This window comes from Ochotona curzoniae, unplaced genomic scaffold, assembly GCF_017591425.1.
Source record: "Ochotona curzoniae isolate NIBS_2020 unplaced genomic scaffold, NIBS_Ocur_1.0 contig_3622, whole genome shotgun sequence".
Classification (NCBI taxonomy): Eukaryota; Metazoa; Chordata; class Mammalia; order Lagomorpha; family Ochotonidae; genus Ochotona; species Ochotona curzoniae.
The window spans coordinates 10,462,448-10,484,007 of record NW_024465926.1 but is presented as its reverse complement, the minus strand read 5'-3'; the positions used below and the strand labels follow the sequence as shown (position 1 = coordinate 10,484,007).

Below are 21,560 nucleotides of genomic sequence, written 5' to 3'. Positions count from 1 at the left end.
GGGATCTTCCATCCACTGATTCACTGTCCAGATGGCTGCCATGGCTGGTGCTGGGTCATCCTGCAGCCAGGAGCCAGGCGCTTTCCCTGGGTCTCTCGTGGGTGTGGAGGCCCAGTACTTTCCCTGATACAGTAGCAGATCAAAAGTGGAGCAGCCAGGACTCCGACCAGCGCCCGTATGGGCTGCTGGCAGTGCAGGTGGTGGCTTACCCAGCTGTGTGCCTCTGCACCAGTGCCTAGGATATCTCTTAAAGCTCTCTTTGTATCTTCTCTCTGAAGACCCAAGAACGTAAATCTTGGTTTCTATTTTTTAATTTTAGCCAGGACCTCCATGAGGCTCACGTAGCCTGGGGATGACCCAACAGAGCACAGTTAGGGAGTGCAGCTCGCAAATCCAGTGCAAGTGTTTGTCACTTCACACATCAGACAATTCAAATTGTTCCGTGTAAGCAGCAATACACTGGAGCCCTCTAAGGAACAGTTCAGCCACAGAATTCCTTTGATGACATTTCTCGATGCTTGTAATGTGTGTTTAAGTTGCCTGTCGGAAATTCTGGAAAACACCAAGTGCCCGTTTCTCTGGAGCCCTGGACTGAGGGCTGCCAGTCTCTGTGAAGTTTGCACTCTGGGCAAATGGCCAATGCGTCTTTAGTCCAAGGCCGCCCCAGATTATCTGCTGTCCATCAGAAACTCCAGCCAGGCCACCTGTATTACCCGGGGAGGGGGAAGCATTTAGCACCCAAGACTGCAGCCACCAAGCCGGTCACTCCGGGGCTCCCCGCTTCTCTGTGCTGCTCCGTGGGCTCCCGGCAGCAGCACCTGGGAGCACAGACTCCTGTACCCCACAGCTGGACTGAGACCCGGGAAATGGCCAGTTCTGCTTTTCCTGCAGGTGAAGGTCACCGTGTTGGCCGACAGTGACCCTGGCGGGCGCTTCCACTACTTGATCCAAGTCTACACGGGCTATCGCAGAAGGGCTGCTACGACGGCAAAGGTTAGTGGCACGCGTGTTGCCTGTGTGTCACCCGAGTCTTCCACTGTGTCAGATGCACCCGGGCTGGGTGGCAGCGCGGGGTGCCCTAGTAATTCACCAGGTTTGTCAGAGTCAATCCTCCCTAATTCTAGGTTCTATAGAGCAGCTCACAGTCTCGGATGTCAAGGGCTTCCTCTAAGTCTTCATCTTTATTCTTCAGGGCTGACTCAGAGTCAACTTAATCAGTCCTGTATTTCCATCCCAAGGTGGTCCTCACCCTGTATGGCTCCGAGGGACGGAGTGAGCCCCACCACCTGGCGGATCCCCACAAGCCTGCGTTTGAACGAGGGGCCCTGGACGTCTTCCTGCTTGCCACCCGGAGGCCTCTAGGGGAGCTGCACAGCCTGCGGCTCTGGCACGACAATTCCGGCGCCAGCCCTGCTTGGTGAGTGCCCATCTCTGCCCCCTGGTGGTTCATCCCTCGTAGACGTTGGTATCTCAGAGTGAGACCAAAGCGTCATCCCAGCAGCTTGGGGAAGGCCGTTGGCAGGGATAGGCGTGTGGCCTAGTGGTTAAGACACCTGCTTCCTGTATCCACACCATACCAGTGAGTGGCTCCTGACTTCAGTTTCCTGCTGTGACAGGATGGCCCATCACTGGGTTCTGCAAGGCTGTCGTTCTGCCTCCCAGGCACTCCTGTAGAGGGCGCTGAGTGCCTCTTCCGTGTCTAACCGGAAACATGGCAAGTCCATGCCTGGTTGTTTGCCAATCAAAATGGTCTTCCTCCTCGTTTAGTTTTTCTACTTTTATTACACTTTACTCTTTTTTTTTAAAGATTAATTTACTTTTATTGGAAAGGTAGAGTCATAGGGAGAAGGAGAAGGAGAGACAAAGATTTTCCCTCCACTGATTCACTCCCCAAATGGCTGCAACGGCCAGAGCTGAGCTGATCCAGAGCCAGGAGCTTCTTCTGGGTTTCCCAAATGGGTGCAGGGTCCCAAGGCTTTGGGCCATCCTCAACTGCTTTCCCAGGCCCCAAGCAGGGAGCTGGATGGGAAGTGGAGCAGCTGGAACTAGAACCAGCACCCTGGTTCTGGGATCCTGCGACGTGCAAGGCGAGGATTTAGCCACTGAGCCTTCATGCCGGGCCCTGCGCTTTGCTCCTGCAGGACTCTAGCATGATGCAGTGCACCAGCTGGCTTGAACCAGTTAGCCACCTCAATCAGGGTCCTCTGGACTGTCTGCCCTTGGAGGGGAGTCTTTGGTTCTCTCCTTGCAAGTGAAGTCTCTTCTGATGTCTAACCACGATTCGGGTCCGTCATGTCAGTGGGTTTGTGGTAGGAAAAGTTGCATCAAGAGTTAGAGGTCACTGGAAGTCTCGTGAGCTGCAGGGTCAGGCGCCGGAGGGCACGTGTGCAGGTGGCTGGAGCTCAGGGAGAAGGTGGCAGAGGATCGGATGCGCCACACCACGTCTGGAGTCTGTGAGATCAAGAGGCCACTGCCCCCGGCCAGGCAGGAAGCCACGGGTCATTGAAGCCGCGCCCTGCACCCCAGTTTGCACCTCTGATGACACAAGCTAGAGACACACGGGGCAAGGCTTTGTCAAGTACACAGCCAAGACAACAACTGTGAAATACACGCAGGCACTTCCGATGTCATCCCCAGGGACTGGAGTTAGCAGCCAGATGCCAGACGGGCGACAGGCACTCCCTCGGTGGCGTCAGCTCTGGCTGCACCTTCGTTGCCTTGCCATAAAACCATCCACTAGCATGGGGTCACTCTGCCCACACAGCGGCCCTGATGCGAGTCTCTGTCACCTTCCAGGTACGTGACCCGGGTCGTGGTCAGTGACCTGACACTTCAGAGGAAGTGGCACTTCCTGTGCCACTGCTGGCTGGCCGTGGACTTGGGGGACTGTGAGCTGGACCGGATCTTCCTTCCAGCGTCCCGCGGCGAGCTGCTGTCCTTCAGGTACCGCTGGGCAGGCTGGGGACAGGGACCGGGGCTGTAGGTGTACCGCCCAGCCATGTCGGGCCCTTGGCTCTTTCCTCGTGAGAATGAGAAGGCCAAGCACCAGGTCCTTCTAGAAACCCCTGACCGATGCCCCCAGGGCCTCGCTCAGTGCGCCACTTTCTTCCCACCAATGCCCCGTTGTGTCGTCCTCTCGTGTGCCTGAGTCAGGACTTAGAGACTGTCGAGCAGTGTTTTTATTAAGAACTTTTCCAGTGGCTACGGCTGCTTAATATCTTGCCCTGAAATCAACAGCTGCGTTAGTTTTCTCATGTTTCCTTTTAAAGATTTATTCTTTGAAAAGCAACTTTAGAGGACAGGAGACAGAGGATCTTGCATCTGCTGGTTTACTTTCCAAATGAGCCCAACACTCAGCTCTGAACCAGGCCAAAACCAGGAGCTTCTTCCAGGTCTCCCCCATGAGCGCAGGGGCCCAAGGACCTAGACCATCCTCTGCTTCCTTCCTAGGATATTAGCAGGAAGCTGGATGGGAAGTGGACAGCCAGAACTTGAACCATTGCTCCTATGGGATGCCAGTGCAGCATGCAGAGGATGGACTTGCTACGCCATCACACCGATCCCAGTCCTGGCACTTTTAACACATACGTCACGATTTGCCACCCTAACCAGTTCAGTAGTATTCAGTATATTGTGCAACAGCACTTCAGATATTTCATTTTGCAAAACAAATTGTGCTCACTAACCAACTCTTGCTTTTTCCTGCCCCCTCCCCCACACCTATCTGATACTTTTTATTTCTGTGGGATTTTTTTTTTAAGATTTATTTATTTTTATTGCAATGGCAAATTTACAGAGAGAAGGACAGACAGAAAGATCTTCTGTCTGCTGGTTCACTCCCCAAGTGACTGCAATGGCCGGAGCCATGCTCACCAGAAGCCAGGAGCTTCTTCCGGGTCTCCCACACAGGTGCAGGGTCCCCAGGCTGTCCTCCGTCCTCTGTTACATCCGGGGAGGCGTCATACTCGGTTGTTTTTCTCTAGTGTTGTAGATACAGCTGTCTCTGGCTCTTCCAACACTTGTAAAATATAATGTTTACCTAGTAAATCAATGTCTTAGTTTCCTCAGAGAGAACGTGTCTGTTAAATTGGTTTAGGTCACTGTTTTTTCTGCTTAGTCATATCTATACAGCCTATTTTTTTTTCTTGATCAAATTTTTTTTAGTTCCAAATTTAATTTATAAAGTGATTATTTAAAATAATGTTTTTTTAATTATCTTAGATAACATTTACTTACTATCCTTAAGTAAATATTTTTTCTGCTTATATAAGTGTTTCAAACAGATTTTGGAAAACAATGAAATAATAAGTTTGGGGCAAAAAGGAATTTGAAATTCGTGCATGCTTTTTCATGTTCTGGCTCTCCTCGGGAGTCAGCGGAGCTGTGTTCTCAGCTGTACAGTTGATGCTGTGGCACAGCATGTTAAGCCCCCGCTGGCCGTAACCCTATCGGAGTGCTGGCTCCAGTCCTGAGAACGCCCATCTCAGCCCTGGCTGCTGCGCTTCCCCTGCGGCTTCCTGTTGGCATGCCTGGGAAGGCAGTAAATGGTGGCCACAATGCTTGGGTTCCTGGCACCCACCAGGGAGACGCAGGTGGAGTTCTGGCCACTGGCGTCAGCCTGGCCCAGCCCTGGCTGTCATGGCCCTTAAACGAGTAACCGGAGGCAGGTTTTTATTTTGCTGAATTCCCCTTCCCTGAGCTCCAGCTGCAGCCTGACTGTGAGCAGTGGAAGCGGCTGTGTCCTCATCTTCCCCAGTCTGGGGACACTTTAGTTGCCGTTACGCTGGAGAGCCGTGTGAGCCTGCAGCCCGGCCATTCTCTGCAGCTTCAGCCGCACGCCCCACCTGCTGTGCTCGCTCCATTTCTCTTCGTCCAAAAGGCTTGTAAGCCCACTCGAGTCTTTTTTGCTCTGTTTATGTGTCATTTATAATTCCTCCACGTTTGGAGCAGGGAAGGTCCGGGGCATCTGGCACAGCAGCTGAGTTGTCTTTGGGGGACCCCACACTCAATCTCAGAGTGGCTGGGTTGCAGTCGTAGCTCCCGGCTGACCAGGGGAGGCTCCGGGTGGAGGCAGTGACCGCGCTGCTCACGTGGGAGACCTGGTTGGAGTACTGGGCTCGGCTTCAGCGTGGCCCAAGCACAGCAGTCACTAGCATTTTGGGAAGGGAACCGATGGATGGACAATTGATTCATTCTCTTGTCCCGCCCTCTCCCAGCCCGTGCCATGCAAAGAAATAAAAAATACGTTTTAACCTTCTTAACTCATGTAAAGCTGAAATGGTAGCTTGAAATTTTAAATTCTCATGCATTTTAACCGCCCTCCCCACAGAAGAGGGGCTGAGCGGTACCCGGCGGGCTCCATTGCCGGCCCGCAAGGCCTGCAGCGTGAAACCGTGTCTTTGATTTCTCTCCCCAGACACCTGTTTCCCTCCGTGATGGTGGAGAAGTTTACCCAGGATTACCTGTGGCTCTCGGTGGCCACCCGGCACCCCTGGAGCCCGTTCACGCGGGTGCAGCGGCTGAGCTGCTGCGTGACGCTGCTGCTTTGCAACATGCTCATCAACGTCATGTTCTGGAAGGCCAACGCCGCCGTGGCTGGGCGGGAGGCGCCAAGTACGTACACGCTACACGCTGGGCGGGAGGCGCCAAGTTCAGAGGTACCACGCGGCTGGGCAGAAGGTGACGGCTGCGGGCTGTGGCCTTCGGTCCATCTCCTCTCCCCCCACCCGAGTTTGGCCATAGACTTGGGGCGTGCCTGCCCTGGTTTGGGGGCTAGCCATCTAGGAAGGCAGTGAGGGCTGCCCTGTGACCTGGCCTGCCACTGGGGATGCACATTGACCTTGATTGGTCTTCGTACCCCTGGGGGGACCTCTGACCTGCTCACCGTGTCCCCTCCGAGGCTGAGCGAGGGTTTCCTTCCAGTGGGCCCGCTGGCTGTGACCTGGTCCGAGCTGCGCATCAGCCTCCAGACGGCCGTCATCCTTTTCCCCATCAACCTGGTGGTGGGGCGGCTCTTCCCGCTGACACAGCCTCAGGAGACCCTGCCTCCCGTCCCCCAAGCCTGGGCCCCCTGCCTCTCAGATGCACCTGCTGAGCCCCCCTCTCTCACAGAGGTCATTGAGGTGAGCTGGGCAGCAGGTGGTACGGGTGTATCACCTCCCTTGCTGTGCAGGTGGCAGTGGAGAGGGCATGGGATGCCTGGGAGGTCTGGGGAGGCGCTTCTGACCCCCTGAGGTCCTCCCCATCCCTGTCTGTGTGTGGCCAGCCGGACCTCTGCTTTCCTCTGGTCACAAAGGGCTGTGAGGGTTAAATATGAGTGGAGTGGGTCCAGCTCTTGCTGTTTGAGCCAGCTGTCCCTCCACCTTTGATTCTGTTAACTCTCATAAAAGCGGCCAGACGGTGGCTGCTTTCCGAATGTGATTAGAACAGAAGTGGCACATGGAGGCTGTCGACACTCAGCCAAATTCCCTCTGAGTAAAGGAGCTAGGCCCAGCCCAGCTCTGCTCCCAGGCCCAGCGGGGTGGGGTGGGGCTTGCTGGCCATTCTCATGTTGCTTCTCCTTTCAGGAGCTGAGGGAGACAGTGGGGTTCCTGCTCAGGAGATCGGGGAACATGCTCCCGGAGTGTGCACACCCCCCAGCGGGTACCCGGGACGTGAGCGAGCTGGTGAAGTTACTGTCAAGCCTCGTGTGCTTGCACCTCAAGGAGCAAGGCAGCTGCCGGCCAGCCGGGCCTCGCAGGGCCAGTGGTAAGGCCCCTGCCGTCCCCTCCCCTGCTCCCCTCTCATTTTCCCACTCATGGTCCCCTCTTGGTGGAGCCAGCGGGCAGACTCCCGCTTCCTGTTGGGATTCCCTGCGGACCCGGCCCCTCTGATGGCTCCCAGGTTCCAGGTGGCCGAGACCCAGGGCTGCGTCCTCCCTGGCAGACCCCCAGAACACTGGCTGTTGGGCTTTGGGTTTTATGGGATGGGCAGACGACATGATTGCATGCATCCTGAGATGCACGGAGCCGACACGCACGGTGCTTCCGGTGAAAATGCCTGGTAAGGTTTGCAGAGTCTGCAGGTCAAAGCCCAGAATGTTTCAGCTGCTGCCAACTCGCCGGCACACCCAGGAAGGATGGCACTGCTGTCGGAGTTGAGTCCACTCTCCCTTAGGGCTGGGAAAACAGCCTTGACGCTGCTAAGCTCTGCCACTGGTGCGGCATGCGGATGCCCCACCGGGATGTCAAGCCGAAGCGTGTTGCTTTCAGCAGCTCCCGAGAACCAACGCCTTCTCAGCTGCTACCTGCTCGGAGTGGTGGAGAGGCTGGAGTCCTGTCTGGGCGCGCCGAGCCCGTCCCAGGCGCCCCATCCCCGCGACGTCCAGGAGGCGACCGGCCAACTGCGCAGACTCCGGGACCTCCTGCGCACCCGGGCAGTGCCGGCGGAGCAGGATGTGCCCAGGTAATGAGTGTGTCACGGGGCCCTCTGCGTCATGGCCTCTTGCCAGCTGCTGGGGCAGGGGTTACTGTCTGGTCCTCTGCCTGCAGGGAGGTGACCTGCTTCCCCCTGCTGAGCCCGGAAGCTGAGCGGAACCCCAGTGCTGCTGGCCGGCGCCAATGGCTGTCCTGCGCCTCCTGGGCCCTCCTGGGCATCGCTGGCCTGGCTGCTGCCTTTTTCACCGCCCTCTACAGCTTGGACTTGAACAAGGACCAAGCCAGCAGCTGGGTCGTTTCGATGATGCTGTCGGTGCTGCAGAACATCTTCATCAGCCAGCCGGTGAAGGTGGGTGGGAGACGGGGAGGGGGCTCGGGCCCCGAGGTCCGTGGGTATCTGTCCACAAAGTCCCATGGCCCTGACAAAGTGAGGGTGCACGTGAGAAGGACAGGGAAATGGGTGTCACTGATGAACTGCAGACTCGCAGAACCGCGGCAGAGGAGGGTTGCGGAGCGGAGGAATGGCGGTTAATTGCCGTAACAATGAGAAAGTAATACAGTAACTAAACAGCATTGCAGGAAGTGAAACCCGAACAGAAAGCAAAGGGAGTCGCAGGAGGGACAGGCAGTGGCGGGGACACCCACTCCGGCTCTGCATGGGCAGCAGTGCCCCTGGGCACAGGGCGAGAAGGTGGTCCAGGCCCGGGAGGAGGGGCCTGTAGGTGGATGGGAAGGCACTACGCAGCCCTGGACCATCGGGGAGCAGCCCAGGCTTGCGGAGAAGGGACAGTCCTCCGCGGCCAGGGGAGGTGACCCCCGCACGGCAGGGCTCCCCTCGAAAGGAGGAAGGGCTGGTGAGGAAGCATCCTGGTGAGCGTTTCCGAAGACACACTGCAGCTGCTAGGCCCCCACTGTCTGAGGTTACAGCGACTGGAGAACTTGTACACTTCACTGAGGTTTTTTTTTTTTTTTTTTTCCTTGCATGTTTATAAACAACAGTAAGAGATTTTATTGGTTTGGGAAATATTTTTGTCCGAGAACATTTTCCTATTGATAAGATCCCCGGGTGCAGTTTCGGCTCTTTGCGGGCTGGTTTGTTCTGCAGTATTTAGTATTCCTCCCGTGGCCATTCAGGTGCACAACTGCCTCGTGGTGTCTGCTGCTCTCACATGTGGAAGGGAAGTAAAACAAATGGAGCAAAGTGTTAACTTTCATATCTTCCAGTTTTTCTGTGTTTGAAAAAGTGAATAGGAAAACATTGTCAGGGATCATTTCACGATGTAAACCTGTAGAACTGAAGGTAAAAGAATTTTTTAAACATTTATTTATTTTTATTGGAAATTGAGATATACAGAGGGGAGAGATGGAGAAAGAACTTTCATCTGCTAGTTCACTCCCCAAGTGGCTGCAGTGGCTGGAGCTGAGCCAATCGAAAGCTAGGAGCCAGGATCTTCCTTTGGGTCTCCCATGTGGGTACAGGGTCTCAAGGCCTTGGGCCGTCCTCAACTGCATTCCCAGGCCACAAGCAGGGAGCTGGGTGGTGAGTGGGGGCTGCCAGGACAAAAAGTGGCACCCATATAGGTGCAGGCAAGGTGAGGACTTTAGCCACTAGGCTACTGCGCGAGGCCCAAAACATTTGTTTCTTAAGGTTTATTTGTTTATTTGAAAGGCAGAGTTACCCAGAGAAAGAGAACTTCTTAGAGAATGGACTGGTTGGAGGTTGCCATGGAAGGGAGTGGTTCACTACAAAGGGACTCCTGAGGAGTAATAAAGCTATTGGGTATCTTTTTTTTTTTTAAGATTTATGTATTTCAAAGATAGAATTTCAGTGTTTTAAGCTGCCACCTGTAACAGGTTCGAGTCCTGGCTGCTCTAATTCTGATCCAGCTTCCTGCTAATGTCCTGGGGAGATCGTGAGTGTCCCTAGAACTGGGGTCCCTGCCACCCCTGTAGGACACCAAGATGGAGATCCTGGCTCCTGGCTCCAACTGGTCCAGCCCTGGCTGCTGCAGCCACCTGGGGGAGTGAGCCGGAGGATGGCAGTTCTGTATGTCTCTCCCTTCTCCCTGTGGATCTTTCCAATAAATCTTTTATTGGAAGGTCAGATATACAGAGAGGAGGAAAGACAGGAAGATCTTCCATCCAATGATTCACTCCCCAAGTGAGCGCAATGGCCGGTGCTATGCCGATCCGAAGCCAGGATCCAGGAACTTCTTCCGGGTCTCCCACACAGGTGCAGGGTCCCAAGGCTTTGGGCTATCCTCAAGTGCTCTCCCAGGCCACAAGCAGGGAGCTGGATGGGAAGTGGAGCTGCCGGGATTAGAACCGGCGTCCATATGGGATCCTGTATCTCTCTCCCTCCCTCTTTTACTTTCCCTCTTTCTCTCCCCCAGCCACCCTGCCTCCTTATCTCCTTCCCTTTTCTGTTCCTCTCCCCATCTCTCCCTTCCAAACTAAATTTTAAAGTAAATCAATAGACACAAGTCTAGCTTTGGGTCAAATTTCTTCCAAAGAGGCTTATATATATATATAATATATATACACACACATATAAATTATTTTTGATGGTTGATTAGGGTGATTAGGGCCAGGGGCTACAGGAAGGTGCGTGAGATCACCATTTCCACGTTCCAAGGGACGTTTCTGAACCTCAGTCATTAGAAACATTGAAGGTTCTTTTTTTTTTTTTTTTCTGGACACCCAGAATAAAACCTGTGGGCCGACTATTCGTATTAACATAAACCCTTTCCCATCCCTGCGATCAGACCGTTTCACAGTTCCGTTCATTCTCAGTTCCCATGGGAACAAAGGGCCCAGTCACGCAACTACCCCTTAATATGTGCCTGCCCCACCTGGGAGGTTGGAGGTCTTCTGGGCTTCAGTTGCTTCTCCCTGACTTCCCTGCACAGGTGGTCATTCTCGCCTTCGGGCTGTCACTGCTGATGAAGAGGGTGCCGTGGCTCAACAGAGAGAGCGGACAGCAGACAAGAAGGATCCTGGCCCTCGCCGGTGAGTTCCAAGACCTGGGTGCGTGAGTCCACTGGGAGATCCGTGGGCACGCAGCTGCCGGCACCACCGCCTCTGCCCAGGGCTGATCTGTGCACCTGCTCCCCACCCTCCAGTCCTGCCCTGTGTTTGGAGCTCCGTCTGTGTGCCACCCTCCCTCTCTCTCCTGAGGCCCCAGGACCTCTGTGCCTGCAGGTGCCTCAGGGTAGAATACATTGGCTCCACAGTCCACCTACCCACTGAATCCTTTCCAGGGGTAGATTACTGTTCTCTAAAAAATGCTGGAGGCATCCTAAATCCCTCCTACCCCAGTATTGAGTTCACACCTAAGGGTGTCTTGTCCTCTACATAACTGACCAGAACTGCTTGAAGCACAGTGTTAGGCAAAAAAGTGACAAAAAACAAATTAGCACAGTTGTTTTGTTCAGAGGCACAGAATGCACACACCCTGCCCAGCCATTGGTTCACTTCTTAAGTGCCCACACTGGCTAGGAAGTAAAACTGGGGTCCAAGAGCTCACTGCTGCGCAGATGGCAGGCACCCCATCATGCCTCTGGGGATGTCCTGCACAGGACGCTGGAGTCGGGCCTGGGTACTTGAGGCAGGTGTCTTCACTGCCAGGCCCAGCAGCAGCCCCAAGGACATGCTGAAATCCTGTGAGGATGTATGGCAATGTCGTTTACATTGTGAAATAGGAAACCACGCCTGGAAGGAATGTTGGCCACAGCAGCTAAGGTGCCGCTTGAAGGTCCAATCCCGTGTGAGAGTGGCTGAGTTTATCTCAGCTCTGGTCGCAATCCCAGCTTCCCACTGCCATGTGTCTCAAGGTACATCAGGCATTGGCTCAAGAAGCCGGGCCGTAGTTTGAGTTCCGGCTCCTGGCTCAGCCTGGCCTAGTCTCTGTGGGCTTCTGGGGCGCGAACCAGGGGATGGAGGATCAGTCTGGTTTGTTTGTCTTGCTGCCTTTAGTCAGAACCAGGATGGGTATTTGGCTCAGGGGTTAAGTCCTGTATCCCGAGCGGAGAGCCTGACTTTGGGGTCCCAGCTCCGGCGTCTGCTTCCAGCTCCCTGCGATGCCCTGGGAGGCAGCTGTGCTGACCCCCATCCTCGGGCCCCTGCCGCCCACACAGGAGGTCCAGGTGGAGTTCAACTGGACAGTTACTTACAAGGAGGCCTCACAAAGTTGTAGTAAAAGTGGAACTGAAGATAAATGTATGTTGGTACAAATTTGAAATCCTTGCATGGATTTATTTTTTCCAGAAAGCGCACAGAAAAAAGCTCGTAGAATGATGGAAACAATCTCAGGTCTCACCCAGAGAATCCATGCTCATTGGGATTCCTGGGGGTCCCTACCCACGCTGCAGCATGCAGAACTGTGCGGTCGGCCCCCTGTGTCCACAGTGCAGGCCAGTGAGCAGCACCAGGCATGCCCAGTCCAAGAGAAGCATGGAGCTGGAGGGGAAGCATCTAGAAAATTGTAATATAACCTGATTTTATGCCTGTAGAATCTAGTTTCCAAAACGGGCTTGTCTTACATATCTTTAATTCTCTTAGTAACTCTTTAACATTTATTTTTCATTTATTTGAAAGGCAGAGTTACACAGAGAGGAGAAACAGATGTTCCATTCACTGGTTCACTCCCCAGAGGGCCACAGCTGCCAGATCTGGCAGCCAGGAGCTGCTTCTGGGTCTCCCATATGGAAACAGGGGCCCAAGGACGTGGACCATTCTCTACTGTTTTCCCAGGCCGTTAGCAGGAAGCTGGATGGGAAGTGGAACACTGGAGCAGGAACCAGCACCCACTAACCACAGTGCTGGCCCCTCTGATGACTGATTTGCGTTGTCTTCCGTGGATGAGCTCAGCCCTGCAGGGGTGGAAGGTTTCTAGAAGTGGGTCCTTCACTGTGGACAGCGGGGAAAGCGGGGCTTGTGGGAGCCTGGTGCTGTGTTGCTCTAGCGCTTCTGAGAAGGCACCCGTGGGAGAGAGCTACCCGTGTTGACTGCTGCCTGGAGCCTAACGCTTCCCAAATCCATTTTTGGCTTCCTGGCAGTAAAGTGCTCGTCCTCCTCGCTGGCTTCAAGAGACCGAAACAACCCCGTCTACGTGGCCCCCGCCATGCATGGCCCAGCCAGGTGCCCAGCGGGAGCCGTGGGAAGGAGGAGGCTCTGCAGGATATCCGCAGGCATTGTGGGTATGCAGGGCCACGCGGGAGGGCAGCAGGCAAGGAAAGGAATGCAGTCAATGGAGAAGGAGCTGAAAATGCCCGGGAAGATCTTGGCCCCGTCAAAGCCAGCATGGCGGCGGACCAAAGTGGCCCGGCTGAACTTGGCGTCTAGGTTTCTTCCTGTAGTTGAGGCACTTGGGCAGCCTGTGCTGAGAGGATGCAGTCTGCAGGCCTCGCGGGCTGGAGGGAGGACTGTAAGACTTTGAGAAAATGGTAGCGCTGGCCATGCTGGGCTCTCAGGACCCCAGTGTACAGGGGGCTCCTTGGAACCAAGAAGACATGGTGTCCTTGTGGTCACTGGGCACAAGAGCCAGAGAGAGGAACCCTGGGTTCCAAAAACCAAAGTAAAATGAGTTGAAGTTTTGTTTAGTTGTTGTTGTTTGTTTGTTTTATTTTGAGGATTTGTGTAATTTTTTTTGAAGATATATTTGAAAGGCAAAGTGGCCAAGAGGGACAGACAGAAAGTAACTTGTTTTAAATAGAATGTCAGGTGAGTGGTAGAAAAGAAGGCCAGTGAGGAATAATACAGACGAGGGGCTTGTGGGAAATGCAGTTAGAAGAGAGGATACATTTGTTCCTGAGATTTTTGAACCCATACCTTACAACAGAACCGCAAGAAACGGCTAGTTCTTGGCTGGCTTTGACCTGCAGAGTGACAGCTTAGGGGCAGGGAGGAAGGCTCGGGGCGAGCCGACCCCTCACCCCTCGAGCTGACTGAATGCTTCTTCCCGTGTCTTGAACCAGTACAAACCCTCTTCCTCGTCCTGCTGATGACAAGAACCTACTCTGCGCAGAACTCCAGCCGATTTTACCTCCACCAGGCCATCCGGAAGAGCTTAGCCCCTGCCTTTGCCAAGATCCGACTGCTGGAGGAGTTCTACCCTTGGGCCAGGCACACTCTCCTTCCGCACCTGTATGGTGATGGCAGAGGTGAGCGGTTGCCGCGAGAACATGGGCCACAGCCCGTGACCCAGACACTCCCCCAGGACCATGAGCCGTCGTTTAAGATCTGTTCATTGATTTATTTATGCATTGATTTGGCGGAGAGAGCAAGACGGATTTTCCATGGGCTGGTTCACTCCCCAGATGTCTCCAGCATCCAGCAGCTCCAGCCAGGTCTCCAGTCCCCGCTGCCACCTGCTGTGGTTGTATCAGCAGGAAGCTGGGTTAGAGCGGAGGAACTGGCACGCAAAGCAGCAGGCACTCAGATGGCGCTTTTACCCGCCTGGCCAGAGCGGCTGCCCTCTAGTGGCCTTTTCATCACGCCACACTTCTGTGGGCATCAGGGGTGCATTCCTTGGGCCGCCTCCAAATCGCATTAGCTTGTTGCTCCCCTAGATGTGATCAGCCTGCCAGCATGATAGCGTGGGACACCGGGAGTGTGCTGGGAACTGCCCCAGGGCCCGTGATTGACAGATGTCACAGCCCAGCGTATTCCCTCCGCAATCCTCCACAGAGAAAAGCGAGGGTGTCCCGCCTTGTACAGTGTTGGGGGAGAGCTCCCAGGTGGCCTGCCCTGGGCAGGCATCGAGGCACAGGACCTCAGCCTCCTCTCGGATGCCCACGTCCAAGGGCCTGGGATTGAGTGCCGGCTGCTCAGTTTCCAGTCTGGCCTCCTGCTGTAGCCCCAGGAGGCAGGAGAGGGTCGCTCAGAGGCGTGGCCACGTGGGAGCCCCACGGACCTCGGCCTCGTGCCTTCTTGCTTCCTCCTCGTCCTGGCTGTTGCAGGTGCTAGGAGAGCAAACCAGCTGATGGAAGGTTCTTTCTCCCTCTTGCCCTCTCCCTGCCTTTCAAGTAGACCATACTAAGCAAGCAAACAATGTGTTTTCTTGAAAGACTTCCTATGCAGGATTTTTCACGAATTATCAGTGCTTTGTCAATGTGTAACTTCGTGTTTTGGTAGTTAAGCTGTATTCTGGACATTGTTGCTTTCCTTTAATCTGGCACTGGCGACTTTCTAATGAGCTGTGCACATTTCCCAGGTTGCAGAGGAGAGCTGAAGGTGCTGTCCTCTCCCTGAACACCCGCACGCCCTTTGTAAGGTTGTGTTTAGGGCTGCGGACTCACGGGGGCAGCTCCTGCGTACTGCTGGTTTGTTCCTTCTCTGTTCTGTTTGAGATGGTGACCGCTGCAGGCTCAGGACACTGTTTAGAAGACTAATTCTGTCTGCTGAGCAGTGCACTGACTAACTCGGAGTGGCTCACAGGCTTGCTGAGGTCTTTGGCGTCCCCCTGGGTGCCCTCCTCCTGATCGCCCTGCCCTACGGGCTCAGCCTGTACCCCAGGAGGTAGCCTGGCCCTGGGCTTGGGCTGTGTGCCTGGGACCTTGGTTTCCCCATGTGCACAGTGGGTGTCATGTTAGGATGTGATGTCGAGATTGAAAGATGAGTAAATGGAGGGGCTTAGAGCAGCACCTGGCACCCAGCATTCCCTGGAGAAGTGGGAAGCGGTTCCTACTGGGGCAGTTGCCGTGCCAGCCCACCTAGCAGAACCACTAGCTCTGTCCTCCCTACCTGGACGTACCAAGATCAGCAAGAACAGATCTGCAGATACAGATGGACAAAAACAACAGAATCCTGGGCCCGGCGCGGTGGTGCAAATGGTTGGGGTCCTCGCCTTGCACGCCCAGGATCCCATGTGGGCGCCGGTTCTAGTCCCGGCAGCCCCGCTTCCCTTCCAGCTCCCTGCCTGTGGCCCGGGAAAGCAGTCGAGGACGGCCCAAAGCTTTGGGACCCTGCACCCGCGTGGGAGACCTGGAAGAGGCTCCTGGCTTCGGATCGGCATAGTATCGACCCGTGGCGCTCACTTGGGGAGTGAATCATCGGACGGAAGATCTTCCTCTCTCTCCTCTCTGTATATCTGCCTTTCCAATAAATAATAATAATAATAATAATAATAAAAACAGAATCCAGTGACAAGTGGAGTAGAAAGCCATTAAAGAAAAAAAAAAAGACACTGAGCTGGAGTATCTCGGTAGCTTCTGCGTGTTTCCCTGCGTGTTGATGTGCCTCGGTGCCATTGACCCGGGTACGCCTTGCCGTTTGTGGAGGTAACTGTTAGCGTGTGACTATAGAGCCTTCTAGAACAGCCTAGCAGTAAGGGAAGCACTGTTCTTGATAGGGTTTGTTTTCAATGTTCCTTTTTAACTTTACTTTTACTGGAAAGGCAGATTTACAAAGAGGAGAAGCATCTACCGGTCCACTCCCCAATGGCTGCACTGTCTGGAGCTGAGCCGATCAGGAGCCAGGAGCCTCTTCCAGGTCTCCCATGTGGGTGCAGGGTCCCAAGGCGTTGGACCATCCTCCACTGCTTTGTCAGACCATAAGCAGGGCGCAGGATGGGAAGTGGAGCAGCCAGGACACAAACCGGCACTAGTAAGGGATCCTGGCGCTTGAAGGGGGAGGATTAACTAACTGAGCCACTGTGCTGGGCCCACACCATTTTTTACAGCACTTTCAGTTCACTTTGCCGCTTTTGGCTTTCCTATGAGAAAGCAGGTGTTCACAATCGTACGTATTTTCCTCATGGAAGAGTAATGTCTCACCCTGTATCTTTGAGCATTCAGGCACGCCTCCCTTCTATAGAACCCAGTCCTCCTTTACCAGCTAGGCTCTCCTGGCAGCTGCTGTACCCTCTTTGCTTTCTCACGGCAGGACTCACCTGCAATGAGAAGGTGAATGTGGAGGCAGTGCGCATGCGTGACGGCGTGGGCCATGCAGCCGCGTCCCCACATGCCCCGGCTCCCGCTTCCCTCCTGCCCGGAGCGGCTGCTTTGCTGACCCTCGTGCACCTGACAGCCAGGGGCTGCGTCCCTGCTCCTGCAGCTTGCCTCTCTCCATCTTTCTGGGCGTTGTCCCGTCAGCCGCTCCCCTGTGTTCGCCCCCTGCCCCGTGGTAGTACATCGCATGTTTGCACCCTGGACCACGTCACCAGTCCCCTAGTGATAGCCATGTAATTCCACAACGCGAGCATCTGTGTCCTGATATCTGATTAGCATCCCTGTAAGATAAATGCCTTGGACCAGACCGAGTACGTATGGAGTTGGAATTTAGAAAAATATCTCCAAATTACTCTTCCTAGTTATTATTCTTTTAAACCAGAAACACTCCTGTTAGCAAGTCAAAGGGAGTCTGCCCATTTCTCTGGCTGCCCAGTGAGGCCTGCGCAGCCGCCCCAGCTACGTCTGTGCCTCCCCTGTTCCCCTCCACCCTCGCCCAGCCACCTTCAGCTGCTCTATCAGGAGCCTGTGCAGTGGCAGGATAGGCGTGTATAGACAGACTAAGCAGTTAGACGAATTTACAGGGTGCGACACTCAGTGCTCCTGTTATCTGGGATCACAGCGTGCTTAGTTGTTCCCATCCCCTTTGTGTCCCTTAGTAAGAGCCGTGGGCGGCACACAGGCCTCCCGGGCCCTGCTCACCTCTGGCTTTGCCTTACCCTTGGGGCTGGTGGTTCAAGCGATGCTTGTTATGTTAGCATTGTGTGGAAACATGAAGTCAGTCTTCCTGCTTTATTCAGCACCCTGCCGCTTGGCTGAATTAGATTTTTGTAGTAATTCCTCAGCTGATTCTCTCAATTTAGTTACAGAATCCTTTACAAAGTGTGATAGCTTCACTGCCAGTTTTAAGTATGTATACCTCAGTCCTTATTCCTTTCCCCCAAGGTTTATTTACTTTTTTAAAAGATTCATTTTATTTTTATTGGAAAGTCAGATATACAGAGAGGAGGAGAAGACAGAGAGGAAGATCTTCCGTCCGATGATTCACTCCCCAAATGGCTGCAACAGCTGGTGCTATGCCGATCCGAAGCCAGGAACTTCCTCCAGATCTCCCATGTGGGTGCAGGGTCCCAAGGCTTTGGGCCATCCTTGACTGCTTTCCCAGGCTACAAGCAGGGAGCTGGATGGGAAGTGGAACAGCTGGGATTAGAACCTGTGCCCATATGGGATCCTGGTGCGTTCAAGGCGAGGACTTTAGCCGCTAGGCCACCGCGCCGGACCCTATTTACTTATCTTGAAAGGCAGGGTTACAGGAAGAGGCAGAGATCATCCATCTGCTGGGTCGCTTACCAAATGGCCACCATGAGCAGAGCTAGGCCCAGCCAAGCCGGGAGCCAGGAGCTGCTTCTGAGTCTCCTTCGTGGGTGCAAGGGCCCATGCACTCGAGCCATTCTCCACTACTTTCCCAGGCCGTAAGTAGGAACTGGATCAGAAGTGGACCAGACGAGCGCTCCACAGAGGGTTAGCCTGATGCACCACTGCACCAGGTCCCCTCTTCCTGTCTAATTCTATTAGCTAGCACTTAAAAAAAATTTTTTTTACAGGAAGCATAGATTTATAGGGAGGAGAGACTGAACAATCTCTCGTCCTCTGGTTCACTCCCCAAGCGGCACAACAGCCAGAGCTGAACTGATCAGGATCCAGGAGCTTCCTCCAGGTCTCCCACACGGGCGCAGGGTCCCAAGGCTTTGGGCCATCCTCAACTGCTGTCCTGGTCCACGTGCAGGGAACTAGATGGGAGGTTGAGCCTGGACATGAATTGCTGCCGTATGGAATCCCAGTACGTGTAAGGAGAGGATTTAGCCACTGAGCCCTCAATCACACCAGACCCTTAAAATGTGTGTGTTTTTTAGTGGTGACATGCGGGGCCAGTGTTGCGATGCGGTGAGTTAAGCTGCCACTGTCTTCCCTTGTCAGAGCACCAGCTGGAGTCCTGGCTGCTCTACTTCCAGCCCTGCTAACGCACCTGGGAAGGCCAGCGAACATGCCTCAAGTGCTTAGGTGTCTGCCATGCAGGTGGGAGACCCAGATGGAGCTTCTAGCTTCAGCCTGGCTCCCCCCTGTTCACTGTGACTGGAGAGTGAACCAGCAGATGGCAGGAGCCCAATCTCTCTCTCACACACACGCACACACACAGTCACTCTGTCTTTCAAGTAAAACAAACTCAACCCACAGTGGCCGTGTGCCCCCTCTCCCGCTGTGGCTCACTGAAGGTAATGCCCCTCTCCCTAGGCTGCGTCACCGACGGGAACTGCTTCCTCCTGGGCAGCATCCTGCTCCGTCAGATCCGCACCCCCGGCGCTCCTCCCTGTGACCCTGGGGCAGCCTCCCAGCAGCAACCAGCGGGTACAGAGGGCTGCAGTGTCAGCTGGGGGCCTCCCGAGGCCAACAACACGGCGCCCGGGAGCCCATGGCACCCTCAGGATAAGGAGAGCCAGCAGGACCATCCCATCCAGGGGGAGTTTGCCACTTACTCGGGAGGCAGCTACGCCGTGAGGCTGGGGAGAAACTCCACGGCTGCAGCCAGGTGAGCCAGCCTGAGCCCGAGGCCCCGGATGGTGGCTTCAGGACACGGCTGATAAGTGTGGCAGCTGCTGGGAGGGCCTTGTAGTCTTGGAGATCTCTGACCTAAAACTCCTAAAGAAATCTACCATTTCTTTGAAAAGCAATTCCTTGCTCAGCTTCAAACTGCAGTCATATGTAGGTCTGGGAATTTACCAAACTTCATTTTTAAAAAACATATTGTAAAGGAAGATTTACAAAGAGAAGGAAAGAGCTCTTCCATCCGTTGATTCACTCCCCAACAGCTGCCGCAGCTGGAGCCGAGCCAGAACCAGGAACTTCTTCCAGGTCTCCCATGCACATGCAGGCGCCCAGTGACTTGGGTCCTTCTCGGCTGCTTTCCCAGGACATGAGCAGGGAGCTGGATGGGAAGAGGAGCACCCAGGACACAAACACATCCACATGGGATGCTAATACTCTCACATGGAGGATTAGCCCACCTGGCCACTGCCCTGGTCCTCATTCCATATTTTATCTGGGAAAATGCATGCCAGCGTAAATCCTTACAGTGGTTAGAACTTGGCTACTGCTGGCTTGAACATTCTGTAACCTTCCAACATAGAAATAAACAGCTGAGAAGCAGCCCAAGGTCAGGGTGCCCTGGTTGCACTGCCAGAGACCCGAGGTGGCCCGTGTCATGGGAATGAGTGTCTGAGCTCACATGACCTCTCCGTCCAGTGACAGCCGGAGCCCCGCAGAGTACCCTGCACGCGTCGTGAGGGCAGTTAGCACCGCGGAGGAAGCAGCTGACGCGGCGTAGGGAGCTGAGGCGGCCTCGGAGCTTGAACACAGGGGTGCTTCCCGCGCGTCTGTCCCTGGTGAGAAACGCTGTGTTCTCCCTCCCCAGGGTCCTGCAGCACCTCCAGCAGTGGCACTGGCTGGACCGGCGCACCAGGGTCCTCTGCATGGAGTTTGTGGTCTTCAATGCCAACGTGAACCTGTTCTGCGCGGTGACCCTGATCCTGGAGTCCAGTGACGTGGGTAGGAAGGCCTTTCCCCTCCTCTTCCTCCTGGACCTGACCCCATTCACTGAGATGCCTTCAGGTCATTACATACAAACACCTCAAAAGTCCAACCACGCGAGCAGGCGCCTGACACAGTGCGTAAGCTGCCGCCTGGGCTGTGCCCAGCTGGAGTGCCAGCTTCTCCACTTGGAGCCTGAGGAGAGGCAGTGAGTGAGGGCCCGAGTACTTGGGTCCCTGCCGCCCACGCTGGGGGATCCATGATGGAGCTCCTGGCCCCAGCCTTGACTGCTGGGGATCTGGGGAGCAAACCAGAAGAGAGGCACTCTCTCTGCCTTCCAAATAAAACGTCAAGAGTTTCCTAACAACCCCATTGCTCAGGTAGCAGCCCGACAGTCCTGTCGGAGCGGGTGTTGCCGCACACACACTGCACGGAGCCGCTTTTCTCCCTCCGCTTCATCTTCAGGGTGATGTGTCCCTGTCCCTGTCCCCATGGTGGTGTTTGTGAGGCACCCCCCCCCCCTTAGAGGGAAGGTCATCCTAATCCCGTGTCCTCTCCCCTCCTCTGGCAGGCAGCTAACCTGGCCAGCAGGCGGCAGCCTACCAAGGTCTCCCCGAGGCTCGCCGGGCCACCGCACCTCCTCAGCCCTGCACTGAAGAGGCCGACCTGGGAGCTCCTTTCTGTCCACTCCCCAGCCGGAGTCCACAATAGCCAGGACTGGGCCAGGTCAAAGTTAGAGATGAGAACAGAGCCCAGGTCTCCCCTGGGGGTGGGAGAAGTGGCAGGACCCCGTTAAACGAGCCGTCATCACTGCCCACCAGGCTCTGTACTGGCAAGGGGCTGAAGTGAGGAGTTGCAGCTGGGAGTTGCACCCCCCCCCCCCACTGCTGTGGGACAAAGGCAGCTCAGCCACACCAGGAGCCTGGAGCTCATTCAAGGTCTCCCACGTGGGTGGCAAAGATGCAGCTGGTTGAGCCATCACCCCTGCTGCCAGGGAGAAGCCAGAATCAGGAGTGAAGCCACGACTTGAACCTTAACTCCAAGCGGCCTTCTCAGTGAGGGGGCGAGGACCAGGGTCTGCAGAGGGCTCTGTTAGGGAATATCAGCACGGAGACAGCCGTCCTGGGAGCGCCTAGCCCTGGTGCGGCCAACAGCCCTGATCCAAGAGCTTTGTGCGTGTGACCTTGGTGTTGGCTGGTCAGTGCTGGCCACAGCACCCACTGCTGCACTGAGGGGCACAGAAGGACTAGGGAGTGACTTGGTGTCGGGGCAGGTGGAGGCGGAAGTCTGAAGCAGGCAAGAGGCCTTGTCTCCAGGTGTTGCTTTTTTCCCAGGTGCTTTATTCAGCTCTGTAAGAGTGGACAGTCTGCCTGCCCTGCAGGCCTCCCAGATGGGCCTTGGCTGGGACGTCGTCTCCCAGGTCCTGTATCACCTGCTGGTCTGTTACTACGCCTTTGTCCAGGTGAGCTGAAAATGCAGTGACTGAGTTCTGGATGCTTCACTGACTGATTTGAAAGGCAAGACTATAGAGAGCTTAGGGCAGAGTTTCCATCTGCTCGCTCGGTCTCCAAATGGCCACAGGGCCAGGCAGGAGCCAGCAGCTTTGTCTGGG

The 21,560-nt window shown here is 55.0% G+C and overlaps 1 protein-coding gene across 1 annotated transcript in view; it reads left to right on the top strand.

Moving 5' to 3' along the window:
* The window catches only part of PKD1L3 (polycystin 1 like 3, transient receptor potential channel interacting), a 28,865-nt gene that overhangs the window by 7,162 nt on the left and 143 nt on the right, over positions 1–21,560 (top strand). The window contains exons 10-23 of the mRNA XM_040982165.1: positions 892–993; positions 1,239–1,417; positions 2,797–2,943; positions 5,417–5,599; positions 5,906–6,122; positions 6,567–6,747; positions 7,254–7,443; positions 7,530–7,764; positions 10,325–10,424; positions 13,391–13,576; positions 18,656–18,950; positions 19,664–19,741; positions 19,833–19,966; positions 21,283–21,410. Of these exons, the coding sequence (XP_040838099.1) occupies positions 892–993; positions 1,239–1,417; positions 2,797–2,943; positions 5,417–5,599; positions 5,906–6,122; positions 6,567–6,747; positions 7,254–7,443; positions 7,530–7,764; positions 10,325–10,424; positions 13,391–13,576; positions 18,656–18,950; positions 19,664–19,741; positions 19,833–19,966; positions 21,283–21,410 (2,355 nt within the window). The remainder of the gene's footprint in view (positions 1–891; positions 994–1,238; positions 1,418–2,796; positions 2,944–5,416; positions 5,600–5,905; positions 6,123–6,566; positions 6,748–7,253; positions 7,444–7,529; positions 7,765–10,324; positions 10,425–13,390; positions 13,577–18,655; positions 18,951–19,663; positions 19,742–19,832; positions 19,967–21,282; positions 21,411–21,560) is intronic.